At 39.3% G+C, this 22,151-nt stretch overlaps 2 protein-coding genes across 2 annotated transcripts; one reads left to right on the forward strand and one right to left on the reverse strand.

Annotated features, from left to right (window-relative positions):
* Positions 1-9,632: 9,632 nt before the first annotated feature.
* LOC145893838 (four and a half LIM domains protein 5-like) lies at positions 9,633-15,217 on the forward strand. Its single transcript, XM_082982203.1, has 6 exons — positions 9,633-10,914; positions 11,358-11,447; positions 12,156-12,330; positions 13,024-13,193; positions 14,046-14,232; positions 14,500-15,217. The coding sequence occupies exons 1-6, from the start codon at positions 10,828-10,830 to the stop codon at positions 14,652-14,654; spliced, it is 864 nt and encodes a 287-aa protein (XP_082838329.1). The 5' UTR covers positions 9,633-10,827; the 3' UTR covers positions 14,655-15,217.
* A 675-nt stretch (positions 15,218-15,892) lies between these two features.
* On the reverse strand, positions 15,893-21,610 carry LOC145893837 (1-acyl-sn-glycerol-3-phosphate acyltransferase gamma-like). Its single transcript, XM_082982202.1, has 8 exons — positions 21,400-21,610; positions 20,868-21,037; positions 20,634-20,795; positions 20,123-20,276; positions 18,967-19,145; positions 18,096-18,199; positions 17,290-17,414; positions 15,893-16,951 (listed from the first exon to the last, which is right to left on the reverse strand). Exons 1-8 carry the CDS (start codon positions 21,566-21,568, stop codon positions 16,893-16,895), a joined length of 1,122 nt encoding a protein of 373 aa, XP_082838328.1. The 5' UTR covers positions 21,569-21,610; the 3' UTR covers positions 15,893-16,892.
* Positions 21,611-22,151: the final 541 nt, after the last annotated feature.

Below are 22,151 nucleotides of genomic sequence, written 5' to 3' on the forward strand. Positions count from 1 at the left end.
TGCGACAGCGAAACAGTAATTTGAGCGCAAAACCTATAACAACACCTCCTACAACCACGGCTGCTGTATTGTGACTTGTTGTAACTCGACTTTTTCGACTGATAATGTTCAACAGAAAATGGAAACTTTGCAATCTCATCCAGATATGCAACGCAATGACGACTTCGCGCCGTGACCAGAAAACGTTCCCTACTTAGCAACTAAGAAGCTAATGGGTTTGTGAAAGTCGTAACTGACTACGAGTGGAGCACACCACTATGAGCAAGATGTGACCAACGCAAATCGCCATTGTTGGTATTGAAAACATTTCCAATACATTATTACTAAGCAAACTTTTTTGCAATAATCGTTAATTACGAATCAAGCGAAGCCCTTCGACATAAATGTTTTTCATAATAATTCAATGTCTTAACTGTGTATACTCAATGTTCTCACTATTCAAAGTCATGATACTATACTTAATCAAAACTATAAAAATTAAAACTTTAACTGTAGAAGTTAACACAGCACTCAGCTATTAAGACTGAGTTTATTGGGCTGAATTTAGAAAACCTGAGTAGTTTCGTACCGATCATTTTTTACTCTTGTCAAAATACATCAACGCACGCATGAAAAATTGGTAAAACGTTATATGCGTACAAATATATATCACTGCTTGTAAGGGCATGAAATGAATTTTTGTTCAAATATCGCTGCCAGACATTGGCTGTTGCTTCTATTTTAAGCAAAAAAAGGATATGACATCAGCGCAATAGTTCATATCAGTTTGCAACATTTTAATAACGGCGTATCAGACGGATTATAGGCTTAACAACTCAGTTTACTCATAAGATCTACTGCTGGTCACATTGCCAAGTCGTAATAGAAACGTCTCGTATGAACTAGTAGCTTATTATAATGGCAAACGTTTTGTTCTGCTGTGTTGTTTTACGATCGAAGGAAGTTGCAAATGTCGCACCAACACTGTTATTAGTAAATAAACTTGGTTTCAAGCCAAAACATACGGCATTAAAAACTTTATTGATGCAGCTTACAGGAGTTTTGCTATAACGTAACCAATTTACGTTGCTATAAGCTCTCATCTTGAAATACCTTTAAATGACCTAACATGAAGTTAATAGTTAATAACGCAGTGAATATGACACTCACCTTGTTACTGTGCATGCCTTATGTGTAACAACGTTTGGCGAAAACGCCCACGAACGATGTTTGTTGGGCCTACCGCCGTTCCCTAAACTACCTCTCGCACTGCCGAACGCGAAAGAGTGATAACACGAGCCCCCTCATTTCCGACAACCTTTGCAGGCAGATCGATGGATGCGATTCCACGCAACCCGGTGTAGGGGGAATAGCTTTAACATAACATGAGTGCGTTGTTCTCGGTGTGTACTCACGTATAACTGTGTAATTACTGACAAAGCTTAACTAAGTCAGCAAAAAAACTTGCCACGATCTGCATCTGCCAAATGTATGTAACTTTCGTAAATTATTGCACACTTGTTTCTTTCCTGCGTCAAACATTGTCCAATAATTACCCTCTGCTTTATTCTCCATGCGCAGTACTGACAGATCACTGGAACAACATAAATCAACTGTGTTCAACTCTGCCCTGCATGCGATTACAAATGTGCGTAATACCGCAATTCTACTTGGTGATTCACTGGCAAAAAGTCTGGCAATGTTTCGTGCGGAAACGTGACAATTTGCACAAGGGATCTGAACCGGAACGGCAAGTATGGTCACATGAAACACTTCAATCGTAACAGCCGTATGACTAACAATATGACTTCTGCACCGACCCATTATGTCAACGGACAAATTTTGTGCGGTAACTCCTCTTCATTACTTACAGTAAGCAACATTTCTGTGAAGGTCCTCATGCGTGGATAGCTTGCTAACTGTGAGAAACGAAGGACCGCGTTAACAGCCATTCCCATTATCCACTTTTGGAACACAGTATACAACTGATTTACGCATTTTAGTATAACATGATCAAAAAGTATTATTATGTTTACATGACCAAACAATAACTAAAAGACAAGTCCTATGACAGCAAGAATAACACAAACTCTTTCCTTGCCAAAATAACTAGAATAGAAATCTGAATAAGTAACTATTATTCCGAAACCATATACGTGTACGAGATCTCAATTGAACAAACTCACCTTTTTTATTGTTCACAGCTACATGCTGGAATTAAGACATATTTGGCTTCTCTATACGACAGGCTTTCCGCACAGAAGCTCGGGGGCCTGATCCCTTCTTGAATATTTTCAGAGGTAACTATTTATGGGCTAACGACCGGGAAACCGGTCATGAATAATCGTCTACCCCTCTCTTGCCTGCAAGGCACAGGAAAATAATTTAGCCGCAACCTTATAGCGTATAGTTAACATACTCATTCTAAATAAAGCCTAGATGGAAAACCACAACCCTAACAAAAGTGGGAGCAATTAGAAAACAGTTCAGCTGTTCGTCAGGATTGCAAAATACAACACAAGGACCACATGATAATTCTTTGATTGATCAGGTTCTTGGCCGCACCCAGATGGAAAATGTTCGAAACGGCGTAAACCCTCGACAGCTTCTTTTAATTATTCTTCGGTATACAACATGAAATAATAACATGGTTCAGGGATTCGGCTAACCAAGTTACATGCAGCATATATGTCGAAACCAAAGCTAATGTTTCGCACATGCAGAAGTATATTTAATTAAATCTACTTGAGCTTTTCGAAATCATATTCAAAAATGACGTAAGCGGAAATTCCCTTCATAGATACTATTTTGGGCTTGTTTGGGCCGGAAACGAGAGGTCAAACATCACATGTCGAGTCGACCCTGCTTTGAGTCACATTCGCTGCGTCACCATTTGTAATTGCAAAAATGTGAGATAAAATTGTTCACGCACCGTGTGTCCGAAAATGACCGTTCAAGCGATTTTATTGTTGTTAAAAACGTCATTGACTACTATCAAGCTCTATGAAAACGCCACAAACATACATGTGGATATATGTACTTTACCAAACGGTGCCTTGTTGAACCGTTTAGCCTGTTGACTCATATAATCCCATGTATTATTCGCATTTTTGCATCCCGATGTAGGCTGCTGCATATTGTGGCTGAAACGTCGATACAACAAAATTATTGCCAGAAGAGCTGTATTACAGCAATATAATCCCATTTTCACGATCTCTTGAATTGGAGCAAAGGTTTCAGAGACTGATGAGGACGAATTATAGAAAGGCGTTATAAACATAATGCACATGCAAATGTGTGCTGTCCATACGTCTGTCGCAGTGGCATGCATCGTTTTGTAATGCAAAACAACATGTACTTGTATGAATCAACAGCACGGAAGGACAAACAGGATATTCAAGAATAAAATTGCGCATTCACCAACTGCCAGCTGAATTGAGTCAACATAAGTGTTGTAGTCCAACTTCCCGAACAAACGGAAGCGTGTATTAAGTTCGAAAACAGCTCGAGAAACCGCAGACTCGTGCCAACAAACTTTTCCTCTGTATCGATTATAACGCCCCCCCTGGGCAGCTTCAAATCGTGCTGAACTGTCTGTAAGCACCCCAAAGTACGTGAGAATTAGCGTTTGGGCCCCATAAATTATGTATGCGCGCGATTGCCATTTTCTCGTCTGCTCGCCCTGCCTCTCTCTCTACTGTTCCACTAAACGATTACAGCTTGTCTGCAACGCATTGCGATAAACATAAAATATGGAAATAATATTTGCTTGATAATTTTCAGCTAATTGACGTGGTGTAGTTGTCATCAGGGATTGCGTTGCAGTGAGGCAAGACAACGGACAATGCGCCGTGCCACACCTGAAGAAACAAACTTACCATAACACTATAGTAAGCTGTCAAATTAAAAACTTTCTGCTTTTTTATGAATATAGCATAACGTGAAAAGCAGCGTTATAGAGCCCTATAGAACAATGGTTTTTAAATCGGCGTTTACAGAAATGTCTTTAAATATAACAGAACTCAGTTCAAGATTGCGTGATCGTGTCTGGGACACAAACATCTTAAATTAATCATGAGAAGAGCCAAAAGGAAGAAGCCCAGATCCTGATGCAATTGTTAAACGATCGATTTTGATTAGAAGATGGGGTTGATTCCTGTAAGATGGCGAAAATGGAGACAGAGCCTTGATCAAGATTGAGAAGTCCCTTTAGGATTGCGTGACAAATGATCCCTGTAATTCAACTGAAGAAAAATGTATGACATTTCGACGTTTCTAGAAAATGCCGTGACAAGCGGGTCCGTCGTTTTCTTACAATCATCCCTATTTCTGGGATGCGATTTGTATTTTTGGCACCATTCGTGCTGATTGGCAGCATCACGTATCAGCGACTATGATGAAAAACCCGGTTCGCCGAGACTTAAACCATAGCGTGCGTCGTCTTGCTTTTTATAGGACGCAAGAGCGCCGGCCGTTAAAACACACCACGATCGCTTCGCTAATGCAGCAAGCCGCAAACAGGCGAACATCAATCAACGTGTGCGCCAGGCAAAAGCGTTCGTCTTATGACAACAGCTCGTTGTTCAGTAAGTTGTAACGAATAACCCAAACATGACCTGACTACCTACGGGTGTCAATCAATCACATCAACGTCATCAAAACTTCAGCACAGCGCGTCTTGCGATATTTCGAAACTTACCGGACGTGACGTGTCTTCGTGATTAATGGAGAATTCCTGCGCGCTGGTTTTTGGACGCAAGTCAGAACTCCCGTTAAGTGATTAACCATTTGAAAGCTCTCTAAAAAACGAAACACGAAGAGCTGCAAAGCGAATTTTTTGTTTTCCTATATTGATTTTATGCAGTTAATGAACACTTAACACACTTAACGATTATGTTTGCTGTTTGGCTATTCCTGTATTGCACAAGGAAACTTTTATATAGCATGGTACAATTTAAAACAAGGCAGTAGACCGTCTGATTTTCAAAGTGAAGGTGAAATTTTATTCTTCATTGTTCAAGCCAGTATTGTGATACAGTATGTATTTGCCCATTTGAACTTAAAAAAACGCCTTGAAAACCCCCAAGAAGGTAATTATCAAAAGCATATTGCTTTGCAACTAAAAACCTGGTTTGAGAGCAACAGAAGTTGCCGCGTGTTAAATGATGACTAAATTGGTATAATGTCACAGTGGTTTGTGATTTCAACATCTTTGTCGTTAAAAAATTGTGGTTGGTCGATATTTGTGGCACAGCTCGTTTTGTTATTGTGTTGCTGCCGTTTGGAACTTTCAGCACGTTGACAAGTAGAGAAGTGGGAAATGTCAACTCGTCGCGTATTCTTCTCCAGACGTGATTTGATTCGACGTTTCCCTCCTGCGCCAACACCCACGACCTTGGCACGTACACACGTTCAAGTCATATATACATAAAGAGCTCACACGTTTCAACCGAGAAGGGTAACTTGATTCTGCGACATCAGCGCCATCGCAACACGAATTGATGCAAACGTCAAATTAATACAAAATGCAAATCACAAACCATTATAACCTTACCATTTCAGGAATTATTTAAAATATCATTTGAGACGAATAATTCGCATCACAAAGGCTTTTAAATTGCAAATCTTAATCGACAAAACCAAAGACGTAAAAGCCTAGTCAGCAGGAAGGTAATAGAGAAAGGATAAGAGAAATATACATGTCACTATATGTCTATTTTAGTACCACCGAAAGCCACTGTTCTTTAATAATTTGGTCATGACACGTTTTAAGCAATTACGCTAATCACACATGATTTGGAATATGGAATATTTAATGCACCCCATCGATCCTAGAAATCACACCGGCGTGGCCAGTGATTAACATTATTACAATGTACGAGTTGTTTACTCCATATGGCGGTTAACACTGCGTCAGCATTATCGCTAATAAGTATTTGATTTGAAGTGGCACTTGAGTTTCTGTATTTCAAAAAGTTTCAATACCAACGTATATATATGAATACAATTCAAACATTAAAATGTAGTTCGCAATATTTTTGTATCTAATAAACTAATTTTTGCATCCATTTGTTTAAAAATCAGAATTCAAATGAAATATTTTTGACGTCACCAACAAACTTTTTTTTGAATTTCCAAAGTTGGCCAAAACTGTGCAGTGCAAAACACAAAAACTGCCACTAAACACGACCGGTTCAACACAGGAGCCCCATATCGACCAATAAATGGCAAACCTTTCGTCGACTTGGTGTTTTTTTCCGGAAACAAAAGTGTCACGTTACAAATACCAGGAAGGCTCCTTCATCCGGAAGATAAGTTCCGGGAGGTTAATCACGATTGTCCATTGATGTATCGCAAACTTTTATCAGCTCAGCTCTGGGAAAGAAACCTAAACCGATTCACCTAAACGAGTATTTTTAAAATAACAAAAGAACGGTTTTTGACTTAACAAATTGCAAACGGTGGTTGTTAGAGTGGTTGTTGTAGAATCTAGGCGTTTTACAAGCTGTTCTTCTGAGGGTAAACTTCGTCATTGTAAATGGTTTTGCAAAAACAAAATATGGGAATTTGGATTACATTTCCTGTACCAATGGCCATTACAACGTCTGGGTTAGTTAAGAGCATTGCTTGCGTCCGGTTTCTGCCTTTTTTTGTTTGGTTGTCGAATATTGTTGCAATATGTTTTTATTACACAAGGTTTTGAATACATATTATTCTGGGCAAGAATCGCGATCAAGTTTTCTACCTGGTACAGGTTGAACGCCTTGGCATATGTCGGCAACGTTTTCTGCGCCAGCCCTAGATACTCTTGTTATGCTCAAGTGGCAATAATGAAGGAAACTATTTACCAGCAGATGTCGCTAAGGAAACAACGAACTTTCTTAAAAAACCGGACAGCACGGGTTCGAGTCCCGGAATGGGTAAATTAAAACCGGTTTGTTTTTGGTGCGATTGAATGAAACTTGACCCAAAAAATGTATGACAGTGCAACCATTATTACACATCACATAAAATGGTTTAAAATTGGTGAGTAATTGAAGACAACGCATTGCGTCAAGTGTTGTGGAATTGTAAAAGTCTTTTGTTTTTTAATGATAACGAACATTGGTTAAAAAAGACATTAAACAAACTGCCGTAATGCATTATGTCAGGAAAGCATGAAATGCATAAACTTGTGAGTTGTTGCAAATTTTTGAGTTCAACGTTTTTTCCCTAAAATAGTCATACAATTAACAATGCAGATCTTTTCTGTAAAGTTCAAATCCGATTCCAGATAAAAGGCCCAAATGTATTTCGGCAAAGCGTGATCTGCGCGGTCTGATGTAATCCGCTAAAAAGCGCCGAGGGCCCGCTTGAAACCAAATAAGGCGTCGCAGCGGCGAATTTTTAAGAAGAGAATGTAGTGTTGGTTTTGTGGCGACTTTAAGCGTAACGATGCGCTGAGAGGGATGATGATGTCTGAATGAAAATAGTTTTCTGCGTTTGATGGAATAATAGTTCTTGTTAAGCGCAGAACTCATGTATTCAATAAGACTGAGCCGTTAATATCAGACAATGAACAGATAAAATGGATTTATGAAGCTTTAGTAGGATGCATTAGTCTACGTATTTTGTAGCAATAATAAGTTATATGTCTGATGAGAAAATAAGGTCAATGCGATGTATTTGTTAGTAATGTAAGAAGTTATATGGGTTCACAAAATTTAACTTTGATAACCTTCAGGGTTGATGACCTACCACTTGCCAACAATTGCCAATTACAGACGTGAATACAAATCCATTGCTAGCAAATTTTACAAAAACAAGTCAGAACCCGTGGGCTTTGGCATCATAGGAACTTTGTCGAACAACCCAACTGGGAAATAAGGAAACGCAAGTTTAAGCCATTCAACAAAACGCCAAGACCAAGAGGAAACCCTCGAATCTGACGAAAGGAAATTGACGTAATTTTGACATGAGCCTTACCACGCATTGAAATCCTCATGTTTCCTCGTTCGAGGTTGTCTCTTTGGGTACTAGATGTGTTTATATATCAACTGTGAGGTTTCGCTTACTCCGTAAAGCATAAACGTATATTCTCCGTGCCACTGCTTACCACTGATTAAACAGTAACCACGGTTTTGAGTGGTAAACAAAGTAATTTGCTCCACACTAAGGAGTCACCAAGTGGTTGAATTATGTTGTGGACCAAATAGGTTGAACTTAATGCAACACCGACAAAACATAATAAACACAGGACAATCATGAATAAGAAGTGGTATTTGGTTGGCAACGTAAGTGCTTGTTGTTGTAAACAATATTTTTGCAGCGAGTCTCAACGCTTTCAGGTTATTATCGCTGAAGCGAGAACGTTGGTAAAAGGTCAGCGGCTGATGAATAGTCACCAAGAAATCCCGGAGTATTAGAAAAAGGGCATGTTTACACATTGATCAACTAACGCCATGTCGCCTTTCTGTGTGAGTGTGGTTATGGGTTCAGTGGATTTGGGCCAGCGCTATACGAACAATGGCTGTAAAGAAGTGTTAAGCGCTGAAAAGTTGTTTGACTTCAACAAAATGTTTGACTTCAGATAACTGTCAGATGCATAAAGTGTAGGCTAGGGAATTACAGAAACTAGTTTGCACAAGTCAAGAAAAATTGGAGAAAGGCCAAATTGAATCACAAGCTATTACAGTAAAATAATACGACCAAAAGATATTTGATTTCCTGACGAGTTGCCCAGGACAAGTGTATTGATTTATTGATTTATTCGACATGATCATGGCTCAATAGACTCGATGTTTAAAGTAGGTGAGCACAAATCCGTGTACCTCTTCTCCTATAAATAATACGTGACCAGGCGTTGCCGGTTACGCGGTTAGGTTTTCAGTTATGTGGTAAAAACGTCACATTGGTTAGTTGCTTCAATTCCATATCAGCAATATTGTTTGGAACTTATGCAAGAAGTGCGCAATTGATATTTTGACAAACTGTTCGTTGAAGATTTTTGTCCTTGCAAGAAACAAACATCCGATTAAGGTCTTTAGGAATCATAAAAGTAAACAACTGTACGTGTAGGCGACGAACCGGTGCCTCGCAGCGCATGTACTTTTACAACCACTCTTTGGAACTTGTTCGAACGCCGCCAATGTTGGTTCGATAAACATGCCGTAAGTTGCTCTATTCAGGCCGCTGGGCGTAGTTTTCGTCTCCACGACGACTGTTGTCGAGTTCAGTCATGCGTAACGCAAAACCGCGTGGTCACGTGGAACGGAAGACTTTTACATGAAACCGCGATAAAGCCGATTATGAGTATAACATCTTGTTGAACCTTTAGTACAAGCGAAGTAACGCAGGATGCGTCATGAGGGTAGAGCAATGGATCGTGATAATTTCGTTTTTTTTACTTTCTACATTTTAATTTTACTTTTACCCTTACTGTTAAATATAGGCTATAATATGCCGATCATTCAGAATTAAAACCGCGTTTTAATTGAACTGCGCGTTGCAGCAGCTATGCGAGGAATGTAATACCTTACTGCCTTTGCATACAACACCAACACGACGAATTTGGAAATTTTTTGCATGTAATCGTTAAGTGGGCGATTTGACACAGTTTAGTAGAAAGAACAACGCAGTAGTAACCCACTCACGTAAATTGCTGATAGCGATTTATTTTCCGCGTGGGTTTACCAAATAGTCCATACTGACTTTTTTATGTTGTTACCATATGTAGCATTGCCTGGCGTTGTCACTGCACCACCCGGGTAGCAGCGAAACGCAGAAATCCTTGTACGTGCTCAACGCGCAATCTCGGACCTCAGCTGTAAGCGGATATGCAGTGACGTCAAATGTCAGACTTTCGCTGTTTCCAAAGTCGCTGGTCCCGGTGTGGTGGGAGAGGAACACGAGGTTCGCGCGTGTTTTGTCAACACAACCGACTGTGTTTTCACGGAAGGCTTCAGATAAAGGCGTGCCATGAAGACAAGATGTATTAGAGCTTGTTAATCCAAGTGTGCACTGAACCTTACTTTGCAAAGTGAGACAGTAGAGCTTTGTCGGTGATTCAGATCGACTTGTTTGTTTAGTGAGGGTGTATGAATGTCGCGTTGCATTGGGAAACCGTTTCTCCATTACGAATGTCACCGTGACAATGCTTGATGGAACTGTTTGTTTCATTCATATTTGCGACACTATTCGATTTAAACTCCCGCTCTTTTTTTGAAGTCACACTTGCGAAGATTATATATTGGATACCAAGTGGTTGATAATGTCCTTTCCCGAATGCTGAGAAACCACTGTACGTTTGTACTGTATTTAGTAGAACATCTGCTATCATCCGGCGCTGTACAAAACGCACTGTTTGGCACTTACTGCAGCACAAACAACCTCACCGGTATTTTGCGTCACTATTGCTGTGGATTAAGGATTGTTTTGGGGAATTTGTTGACCTATCCATCATTTACCCCGATAATAGCTGTTTATTAACTTCAGGGGTCATATATTCGTACAGCGTTGTTAAGCAAACATTGCGTTGTTTCAGTAACACACGTTTGTTTATTCACGAAGCTGACATTCGAGGAGGCAGTGTGGTGCCTGGTATAAAACCTGGTCAAATAGGTTTCCGCAAATAGATTAAATTAGAGCACAACTTCAACTGCTGGCTTCGCCTAAGTCTTGCATCGTCTCATTCGCTGCATTGAAGATAAGACCCCAGCTTGAGGTTCGCGACATTTTTAGCCTGTGACGCAAGCTCAAGAGAGGGGTTTGCGTGTTGCGAGAGCATCTGTGGGGACAACTCAGCTTTGGCAATTGCTCTGTCGACTAGTGGAGGTGCACGCCGACCAACGAGACCCACAACACAGAAAAATGAGTGTAAGATTGGAACGAAGCGCAAGTGTGCCTAATTGCGGCAAGTGCATGGAGTCGTTGATGGGAAAACAATATTTGATGAAGGTTTGTTATTCTGTTTTAAGCGTTTCAAAACTTGCTAGTAAACATCAGCTTCACCATCGTACTATTAACTTATTTGTTGTCAAACAAAGTTATGCAATATTTGTGATGCGTCCTTTGGTTTATGTGTAATTACGAATTTGTGCCCGTACAAAAGTGGAGTCAAGGTCATTTAGCAGTTAATAGTTCAATTGAGACATATAAATTTAATCAACAATATGATAAAGAGGACTTTGTTTTGGGGTATTTTGCATCAACGTGGCTTTAATATACTTCAAAGGGTTTGTACAAAACGATACGGGCGGAAGTGCGCAGAGCATTTGTGTGACGCAGTATTTATCTTTCGTCATTTTGGTGGCGTTACGTCACGGACAGCGCGCGGAGGCGAGGTCGAGCTGAGTGCAATATTTGACGCGCCAAAATAATGCGTTTTTCTTTGTTGGTAGGATTCCAGCAAATTTTGTGTCAACTGCTACGAAACCTTGTACTGCAACTCGTGCAACAAATGCCTCCGGATCATCTCGACCGATAGCAGGGTAAGAAGCGCCCGCGCCTGGCCCCAGGGGCACTTGGACTCGTAATCGGACGGATTAGGCCGTCCGGAGCACGCAGAGGCCGTGGTGTCTGCCTTCGGCCGGCGCCATGCACAATTTCCGCGCATGTGGCTGCATAATGCTGCCTAGGAATTGAATTACCATTCGAGACTCCCGTTGGCGGTGGTAGCTATGTATAGAGCGAAGCCAATTGCTTTCCTGTCGACCCTGGATTTAACTCTGCACGCATATTTTAAACACTGCTGGAAGTGTACAGTCTGGATTAGTCTTAGGTCGATACATTAACAACCCTAGATTTGCATTGATCAACTTTTGTTCTATTACAAGCCCGTTGGGTGAATTCCTGTCAATGCAACCCTTAATTTATACACTGCTACAAATATTTGTCGTTGTAGCGAATACGTGGAAAGATTCTGTTTGATATTCATTAAAAATTCCCTGGTTGATGTAAAAAGTACATTATACAACAAGTCATTGCATGAAAATCTAAAGAGTAATAGACCGAGTATATTTCCCAATTACTCGTGGATCATGGTATGATTGACGTAACTTTAGCGAGGAAAAGACTTGGCAGCGCCAAAATCCGCCAAGTTGTCCTTGTGGGTGCGTACATCATTTATGTGACTTTGCCAAAAGGCAAATTATTCACGTCAACACGAGCGTAATTGAATTCGCTTCGCACCCTTGCAGGACATCTCATACAAGGACTTCCACTTCCATGACAGCTGCTTCAGCTGCAACGGTTGTGATCGGTGTCTCACCGACCAAAAGTTTATCTACAAGGACAACAAGTTTATTTGCGAGCGCTGCTATGAGGACAAGTTTATGCCCAAGTGCACCACCTGCCGGAAGACATTTAAAGCAGGTAATCGTTTAAACCATTTTCAGGAAGAAACGTCGATGCATATGATGTGGCTAATAAACGACTTGCATCAACGGCAAATATAGTTGTGCGGTTAAGTTCATCGAACCTCGGGCCCGTGGGATTTGGCCCCACTGTAGGTTCTTAATCTGACCTGGGATTAAATCAATTCTGACAATAATCAAGGTTTTCTTCCTAAAATCCACCTTTTTCCACCGCTACTTGTTCTTTCAAAATTACAATATAAAAAGACTAGATTATATTTGAATGAGAACTGAAGAGACATGATTTATGAAATAAACTGTGTTTTGTAGGCACGAGGTTTATTATTTTGTCATTTCAAAACTAAATGATGTATTGCCGTAAATTGCTTCATAACCAATATATTGGTTCTGTTATTGCGGATATTTTTCTGTGGAATAACAAGCCCAACTTGCTACTTGCTAAATTCATAAAAGCTAGAAAGTGTGGTGGGCTTACTCCCCTAAAAATATATAATAAACAATTACAATACACAAAAGAAACAAAACAAATTATATGTAATAAACAAAAAATATATAACAAAAATATTTAACTTCAAGTAACAATCTCAATCTTTCAAATGTGTAGATTTTCTGTTTTGCGTTGAAAAAGGACTTGTGTAATTAGGCAATTTTAAACCAAAGTTGACCCAAATCTTTCCTACTCGTTGCGCAGGATCAAAGAGAATGGAATACGAAGGGAAAAGTTATCACGAGAATTGTTTCTGCTGCACCACCTGCAACGCATCGATTGGGAAAAAGAGTTTCGTGAAGAGGAGCGACGGTTATTTCTGCCAGGATTGCTTCGAATCTCGTTTGGCAAACAAATGCCACAGTTGCAAAAAGGTTCGCACGTAACGCCGTCAAAAAGTATTCAGCTGTGATGTTTTTTATACAAAGAATCACTGATATTTTATTGCTCTGAATGCACGATTTGAACGCTCGACTTCAATCTCGATTCACAGGTCAGCAAATTAGATGCAGATGATCACTTTATCGTTTTATTAGGTTTGACCCAAGGTTTTCTTAATCGGTTTGAAATCTGATACCCTTGGTTCAATCCACTGTTAAAGACCCCGCGTTCCCCTTCAAGTTAAAATTGATGACGTTCGTGACGTGGGCGGTTACCACGGCAATTATTCGTCATCGTTCCCGAATGCGCCCACAAAGGTCGCGCGGCCTCGCTGTTTCTCCTCTGACAGCTGCCCGTGCTCACAACTAATTAATTCGTTGCATCCTTTAAAGATGTTAGTGCAATTAAGTCAATAGGCACACACGCGCACGAAGGTATGTCCCGTGCTAAGAGCACAGGAAAACTATTCCTCTCAATGACAGATTGTTGCAAATCATGGGCTGCATTGCAGACTGCAAGCTTGCCTATAAACAGGCGTCGATTGATTTCTTTCTTCACATGATAATGAATTGCAATAAAGTGGGTTGTTCCTGGCAGTTAGGTGACGTTTATCTTATAAATGCGGTTCATGTAACGAATGCGGAAGAACTGCAATTTACGTTTGAGTTTGTTTTTCCAAATAAATGAAATATTTTCATATAACTGCCAAAATAAAAATGCTTTTTTTATCAGGCAACTGGAATTTCTCAAAACCTCTTGCCTTTTGCATTGCTTTTTGTATTGCTTATTGCATTTCCTTTTACATTGCCCCTGCACTTGTGTAACTTGTTAAATTAACTTCACAGATCATCAAGTCGAAGGGTGTGGCTTACAAGGACAAGACATTTCACGCCGCCTGTTTTCTGTGTGCTGGATGCGAAAAGGGTATATCGGGGGAACAGTTTATCACGCACGATGAGCAGCCTTTCTGCGTGAACTGCCACAAGAACAAATTTTCTAAGAAATGTAACAAGTGTGGGGACCCGATTTCAGGTTTAATAACTTCTGCATTTTGTGATTGGCGATTATAGGCTTACAGTTTTCGAACATTTTTTGTAATATTATTGTTCAACAAACGACATGCAGTTACGTCTCAACACAAAAACATATCATTTCCAGTAGCCAACAATACTGTATTTATTTCACTTTCAATGTGGTTGATAAGCATCGTTACATACGCTACACATATTTCTTAACTTTTTATTCATTGAATAGTTGTTTCGAGGTATCAAAAATTAAGCCAATTGAATTGTTTTAAAGGAATCAAGGAAACAAAGATGATCGCGTTCGAGGAGTTAGCCTGGCATGTCGAGTGTTTCACCTGCTTCGAGTGTGGGCGCCACCTGGAGGGTGAGGGTTTCGCGATGCATCAAGAGGAGACGTATTGCGAAGAATGTGCGGCCAATCTTCCTTGAAAGACTGAAACATTTGCACTGTGCGGTTGTATATGAGTTTCCTGTATAAACTACGCTTGAAAAGTTCGCATCGCACGACTTGTTGTGTTATTATCCGTAAAGCAAAGTGGTATTGATATTTCGACGCAGCTTGCATGTGTTATTTGCTGTTTCCTTTAAGGCAGTTGACGTGCGTTTCTGTAGCTCTGCATGGCTATTGGCGTTGTATTGCTCGCAAATCACAAACGAGTTCCACGCTGCTTATAATTATTTTGACTCGTGTTATTTTGAAGGCATGCTTTTTTGACATACAGAGAGTTTTTTTTTAATTATACTTTTTGTGGTTTGAGGAAAATTCTTTTTAGGCCGACATTGTTTCTCTTTCCCCATCTTTTCATAAAGATAATTGCAGTCATACGAAACATAAACGTGATACAATCATTGTATATTTCATGACAGTTCCTGATCAGCTAAATTTAAAAATATGCTGTTACGTATTTACATTTCTATGGTCTCAATTTTGTGAAACCTGGTTTTGTGTATTTAGCTTACCAAATTATACACAATGAAATGTTTCCGGCAAATGCTGGCCTGGTTGGCTTCATGTTCATAAGCAGTACAATACATTGCAGTAAAGTTGCAACCACACGTGAGCCCTGGATGTTCAAGTTCCAAGTCACGTTTATTACGTCACAACCAACACAGTAGACTAATGTGTTCCTGGCGTTGAACCAATCACATTAGGGACAAAAGAAATGCAAAAGGTTGCATCACAGCTGCGTATGCCAGCAAGCACTAAACGAATTGGACACGATAGGGTCGCTTGTTATTTCATTAACCATTATCAAGTTGAACTAAGTGTTCACAAACACAGCTAAAGAGTGCATGGTACCAAATATAGGCAACGTGTGCATAATTAATGTTTTGGATCGTGTTCAAGTTTAAAATGCCAAGCAAAATTCTTGCTAATGCATTTGACATTACTTCACACTGGACTTAATTTATTTTTAAAAATGTCGTGAGTAATTTGGTCACGGTTAGGACGTAACGAATATTCGGATTTGGCCGAATACCCTAGTGCTGTTATTTGGATTCGAATCAGTGTACTTTCGCCCTGCACAATTACCTAGTAGACATTTCCTAAGTCGCTGACAGTACTTTCAGCAGTTAGTTAAGGAATCGGAGACGTGTAATTTTTAGCGAATCCGACTCAAGACTCTACAACCCCTCCTAAACAAAGGATTGTATTTTTGTTGAAATTTTTGAGAAGACAGGTTTGCTGAAGTGCACCTGATGATGGTGACCCGCTGGTCAGTGGTTCGTCATCCCTGACATAAAATCTCACACTCAAGTACACAAAGAAAATCAAGTACAAAGTAGATGCATCTAAATTCCGCAACGTCAGGTCACCAAGCAAAATCCACACGAAAAAAGCAAACGCGATTTAAAGAAACACTAAATTATCGAACGCGTGAAAGCGAAACCAGAAAGCAAATTGCATAAACTTGATTCGAAAAAGTGCTGGTGGACGTTGTGCATACGCGCGCTGAGATTACTTGCTGAAGCTTGAGAGTTTGCAACAAAAATTCAGTTTGCAAAAGTCGTTCGGTCTCAGATTTGAAGAAAGTGTCGCGACAATTTCTGGCATCAGAAGCTTCGACAAACGTAATTATGTGATAATCAGGATATTAAGTAAAGGTTCGTATGTCTCACACTGCAACATATAAGCGAATATGATCGCACACAATAAATAATACAAACAGAATATCAAACGCAGTGTTAGTTTTACAAAAAACATCACAGAGTTTTCAAGTACATACAATGTTCGTACTGGCTCAAAAACATTTTGAGTTATTTTCCAATATGCCTACTGCAGGGGTTCATATTTTGTTGAATAATCCGTAACTTATTCATTTTAATGTGCACGTATTGAAACTTTGAACTTTTGCGAAAGACCAAAATATTTTGATTTCAAGACGAAAACAACACATTAACTTGTAGTTATAGTTTTATATGCGGCGGACATAAGGTCAAAATCAACAGTTTCGCAAAAAAACTCTTGGCAGCGAGTTTCGCATGACGCCGTTCAACACCGACATAAATAAACATGAAAATTGTTGTTTATGGCATTGATCAGAGGTGAAATTAGAGAAAATTGCAGCACGATAAAAACGAAATCATTGTGAAAACTACAGAAAAATTACGCTTCAACAGTTTAGATTGGATGACAGCATAATGCACGTACAGAGAGTGAAGAATTCACCTTTTGTCACCTTTCGGTCTTCCAGCTTTGAGCATGACTTGGAACACAATCCCAACTGCAAAATACAAAAAAATGCAACATACATTTGAAGCAAAAGATGGATAAAACAAAAAAATCCATTTTGGCCTTAACGCGCAAAACCTACTATATACGCGAATGTATAATACACAGAATCTCTTTGCACTCTTTCACATTTCAGTCGTAGTTACAATTTCTTTACACAAGGGACATTCGGTGACGTCAGTCATCAAACATAGCAAGAGCTTTCTTACGTCGCAATATATTATTTTGCATTGGTGTCCTAGTTTTACTTTCGGGCGTAATTTAGGCTTGGAATAAGTCCTGTCATGTCGAAAACATTGTCGAATTCTTTTTAATGAGCTGACCACTTACCTGTGAGCACCGCCAGTGTAAACATCCCCTTCTGAAACGTGCTTCCCCATACGAAGGTCGTAGTTGCAAAATAAAAAAGGGGAACCAGCAGAAGGATGGCCCACGTGATCGCAATCACAAGTGACCTGCGTCAAAAATGTTCATTGTCGATTGATTTTTGGTAAAACCTTGCGGCCCCTCCAACGCATTATCGCCACACAATGAGAAATAAAGCAGGCATCGCAGGCGTCAGAAACCGCTCATCAACATGTCTGGACGTTCCACAAATAAATATATACAAGCCGGGGCCTCTAGAGACCACACGGTACGTAACATTTACATACACTTAGTATATGCATGACGCAATGCTTATGCAACACCACCATACTAATAGTGGGTTACAACAGCGCCGTTTGTGGACTTAGTTTTTGGTATACATCGCTTTTCCACAAACATTGCGTCAAATTAAAACCGGATTCCCTATCAATCTGTAGATGTGTTAATCATATTATTTGGTTATTCGTGTTTTGCGTACTGACTTTTCCTTTTCTGGCGGTAATTAACCGCCTCTTTAGATTGTGCCATGGTTTTCTTCTTAGTATATGGGGGGATGAACGCTTTGATCGATGATGCTCATCGCGAAAAATGTAGTAACACTTTATGCTTTAACGCCCACTAACGGATAAGAAAATAAGCGTAATGCAAACCAACATTTCCTACAGGTATAATAAAATTCAATGCTTGTGGAAAAAAAATCGACTACGCAGTAAAATAGAAAAGAAATTTTTTACCTACTGCGGATTTCACACAGTTTAATTTCAACTTACAAAATGTTTTTCGGTATTTTTCTTCTCTCATAATCTGAGTACTTGGGGTTTTGACCATCAATAGGAAAGATGTTATGTTGTTTGTGATAATCACAAAGTTCGTCCTGAAAACAAGCAAACTCACAATAAACTCCAGACTATGAGTTTTTGTAAACAAATGTCAGTTTCCTACAATGATTGATAGTACGTTGATTTGTTAATTTTCACGGTAAAGACAAAAAAAAAACATTTTTTGATATTCCCCCTAATGTTTTAATAATTTTTGAAAATATAAACCCTAACTATGCCTGTTGTGACGAAGTAATAATGTTTGAACTTCTGTCAAAACAAGTTTGAGAAAACCAGGCGATCACAATTCAGGATATAGTTGTAAAGGTAAGTGGTCATGACCCCACGCACAACAGTAGCGTAATAAAACACCGAAACATTGGCATGGTAATAACTATAAAAGTGAAGAGAGTGTAACGGCTTCAAGTCAATAGTCCTACGTGTTTTTTATATGATTATCTTTATGGGTGATTTGTTTTCAACGGGTCCAAGTGTCGTCATTTCCTTTGGATGCCAACATAAGGACATATTTACACAGCTATTGTATTATTGCTACATGAAGCTGCGCGCTCACTGCTTCCGCACCAGCACCATTTATCATCTGAATAATGCTGACATCAATAACAGAGGCACGGAATTCGTAAGGCGACAAGAAAACTGTTTAAAACTGCCATTGCGACTATGATTCGTTGCCTTCCTTTATAATTTTCCTTACATTTGCCTGAATTTCCATTAATTTAATGCTTAAGGGCACCTTCTCGAAAAGCAGTTTCGTTCTTGTAGCGTATCGGTTCACACAAATGTTATAAATATGTTATGTTACCTTATCTTGATAAATTTGTCGCAGATAAGCGGCACACTCCTCTTGGTCTTCGGGAACTTGTTCGATCGGAATTCGATTCACCAAAAAATCGGCAGCGCAAGGTTTTCCATTAATCATGTCCATTAGGGTGGGTTCCTTTTCTCCATGAAAACAAACGGTTGCATCGTACACGTAAGTAACTGGGATGAAACAAAAAAACGTTGCAATTTAGAGTTTTTTTCACACGCTTTATCACATACACATACGGTTTAAAATCAAGTGCAACCGATGAATCATGCAGTTGCCCTTTGAACAGGGTGCATTATTGACAATTGACACCAACGAATAATGGCAAAGTCCAACGTAATTGAGACACATTGGATTTGTAAAGTGGTGGTGAACGCAATTACGTCGGGCGACTCAAATACTCCTTTCCCAAATCCGCAATTAGGTTTATCGGATTGCATCGATCCATTATTTGAAGGTCAAGACAAACAAATGAAGCAGACCGTGGAGCGTTGTTACCACTAAAGCGCTCTATTGGTAGATATTATGTTTTGCATGATTTTGAAATTTTTACTATGTTAACAGAACTCCTCATGCTAAAACTCACTAAAGTCTTCAAGAAAAAGTTTTAATTTTTGAAATTTTGTTTCAAACAATTAAATTCCTCTCTTAAATTTGTGTCGCTGGATTAATGACAATATCTAACGGAAAGCTAGATTCTGTCTCAATTAGGGAACCAAATTGATTTTATTAGGTGTAGTTAAAAACAATGAACTTACAACAGGTTTGTGACCCGCATATTTTAATGATTTACCGCGTGTCAACCAACCACTAAAGATTTACGAGACGAATGCGGTAAACAAACCAACTTTCCGTAAGTTTAACTTTCCCCACGTTTAATATTAACCAAACTTAGACATCTGACGAAGCACCTGTTTTGGCTTACAAATATTATATGAGCCGTACACCTCTTCCCATACGGTAATATTGAAACCGCCATTTGAGGCAAGGTATTGGGAACTGGGCAAACAGCGGTTGGCAACATAAGTAGGACAATGTCAGCTTAGCACAGGTAACGGCAAAACAAGAACAACGGATTGTTGCGCAACTGATCAACCGACCTATAAAAAGGTCAAGGACGAACATAAATAAACTCATTTAACCTACATACCGCTCTTACGCATGCCCTGCGTGGTGAGAACAAAGCCCTTGGTTTTGGGTTGTAGAAGATACTTTAACGGCTTTAGGCCGTTCTGCCGGGCAAATTCCTCGCTTTTTTCGTGGCGCTGAGGTGTGAAGCGAGTGCCCTCGCAAAAAATCAAAAACTGTAAAAACAAAAGAAAAATGTCATTTAGACTTAGGAATCAGCCTGTTCTTGTCAGGTATCGAAAATTACTCACAAAGAGTGATCGACCATCAGCATCAGTGTTTTTTTTTAAGTCTTACAGAAATATTAATTTCGCCATAATCTACTGTAACTTTCGGCATCTACTGTAAAAGCAATTGCCACTAATTTTTACACATTTACCATTCAAGCAAAAACCACTGACTGAATCAAATAAAAACTGCCAAATATGCTTATTTGCAGCAGAATAAAAGTGCCCACTTGCATGGTGTTGTCTCTATCATTACCAACCTAATTTGAAACACATCAGAGCACTGATGTTACAAAATATGCTAACCCAAAAATGTTGTTTGAAAGTGGATAATGCTTCAAAGCCTTTCTGTAGCGTATTTCTGTCTTTTTCAAGATTTCGTTTTAGAAAAACACTTTCAGCCATCCAAAAAGACCAGCCCATCACTGGAATATAGCGAATAGAATTTTTCGCTGTGCACTTTGCCATCTAAAAAAAGTAACCACAGTCAGTAAAACCTTTAAATGTAAACAGTCATAAAAAATATGAAAAAGTACGTACACCAAGGATATCGCAAAATTCCGCCACCACCCAACTGACCACCCAGTCTAACTGGCCACGGTGATTAAGGATGGCAATAACACTCTCCTTTCCAAGCTTTTCATACTCATCAGGCCTTGCATAGAGATAAACCTCCACTCCACTCCACCACTGGGCCACACAGGGTATCACTAAAAATTAGTCATATGTAAGGCTGTTTGATATTGCAAAGTAATATACAGTAGTTGGTTTATAGTTGTATCACAACGCAATATTTCTACTTGAAGTAAAAGATAAACTTAATAGTTGTTGGTTGTAAGAAAAATTTTTTGCGCATCAGCCATGCAGCACACGTATTTGCAAGAAGCAATATGTGGTAGCTGCTACTGATTGGGTAACTAACAAAATGTTTTTTGACAAATTTATATAATTTAGAACTTAATATTTTAGCCAGTATATGTGAGAATGCGTTAGTTGGATTATCTTGTACTGAAGTATTGAAGCATATGTTTTAATGTTAATGACATCGTCTTTACATAAGGGAAGTACTCACAGCACCAATTTAGATAGTTAAGCGCTCCTATAAGACGCCGATAGGTCCTTTTGAAGCCAAGATACCACAGAGGTAAGCACATCAGTTGCATTAGGTTAACAACAAGCCCACTTGACAAGTATATGTAGGCCATCAACATGTGGACAATCATATTGTTTTTGAATCCCATGTTGACGATGTTGCTTCACAGCAGAAATTACACAAATTGAAAAAATACCTGCAGATTGCAAAATAATAAAATTATTTAAAATTAAACAAAGTATTATAACACAATTGGACTACCACAAGAAATAAAAGACATGTTATTAACTTTAATGTGTGGTGTAAATATAAACCTGTACTACAACTAGGCAACAGAAGTTATTGCTATGCAATGCAGACACGAAGTTTGACCTGAGTTGTGAACAACAACAAGATACACCTTCACTTTATTGCGTGCTGAGTCAACAAAATCTTTGCACTCATCAAACCCGGGGAAAGATAGACTTTGACCTGTGTAAAAAGCACATGTTCTCCAACTTCTCCTCACCTCTGCAGCTTGTGATCGGCCGGTTGATTTTTACAATGTCATGGTTTGGTAACTAGGATTACGCATGACATACCCCGTTCCGCTTAAGTGCACAATGTCATTGTTTGAAGTTACGCTGTTTACATTCGCACAGATTTCTATAATATGTAGGCTTATATGTGGATCAAATTTGGAAAAAACTTTGTGACCCAGTGTAAAAGAATCTTCCTGTTTACATGACTAA

The sequence above is a fragment of the Ascidia mentula genome, chromosome 3 (genome assembly GCF_947561715.1).
Source record: "Ascidia mentula chromosome 3, kaAscMent1.1, whole genome shotgun sequence".
NCBI lineage: Eukaryota > Metazoa > Chordata > Ascidiacea > Phlebobranchia > Ascidiidae > Ascidia > Ascidia mentula.

Excerpts from the sequence above, each read along its gene's own strand:
- LOC145893838 (XM_082982203.1), top strand. The coding sequence starts at position 10,828 with ATGAGTGTAAGATTGGAACGAAGCGCAAGTGTGCCTAATTGCGGCAAG. Across the intron at positions 10,915-11,357 it reads GAAAACAATATTTGATGAAG|GATTCCAGCAAATTTTGTGT; the intron begins GTTTGTTATTCT and ends CTTTGTTGGTAG. Across the intron at positions 13,194-14,045 it reads AATGCCACAGTTGCAAAAAG|ATCATCAAGTCGAAGGGTGT; the intron begins GTTCGCACGTAA and ends TTAACTTCACAG.
- LOC145893837 (XM_082982202.1), bottom strand. The coding sequence starts at position 21,568 with ATGGGATTCAAAAACAATATGATTGTCCACATGTTGATGGCCTACATA. Across the intron at positions 21,038-21,399 it reads TAACTATCTAAATTGGTGCT|TGATACCCTGTGTGGCCCAG; the intron begins GTGAGTACTTCC and ends ACTAATTTTTAG. Across the intron at positions 16,952-17,289 it reads TACACTGGCGGTGCTCACAG|TTGGGATTGTGTTCCAAGTC; the intron begins GTAAGTGGTCAG and ends TGTATTTTGCAG.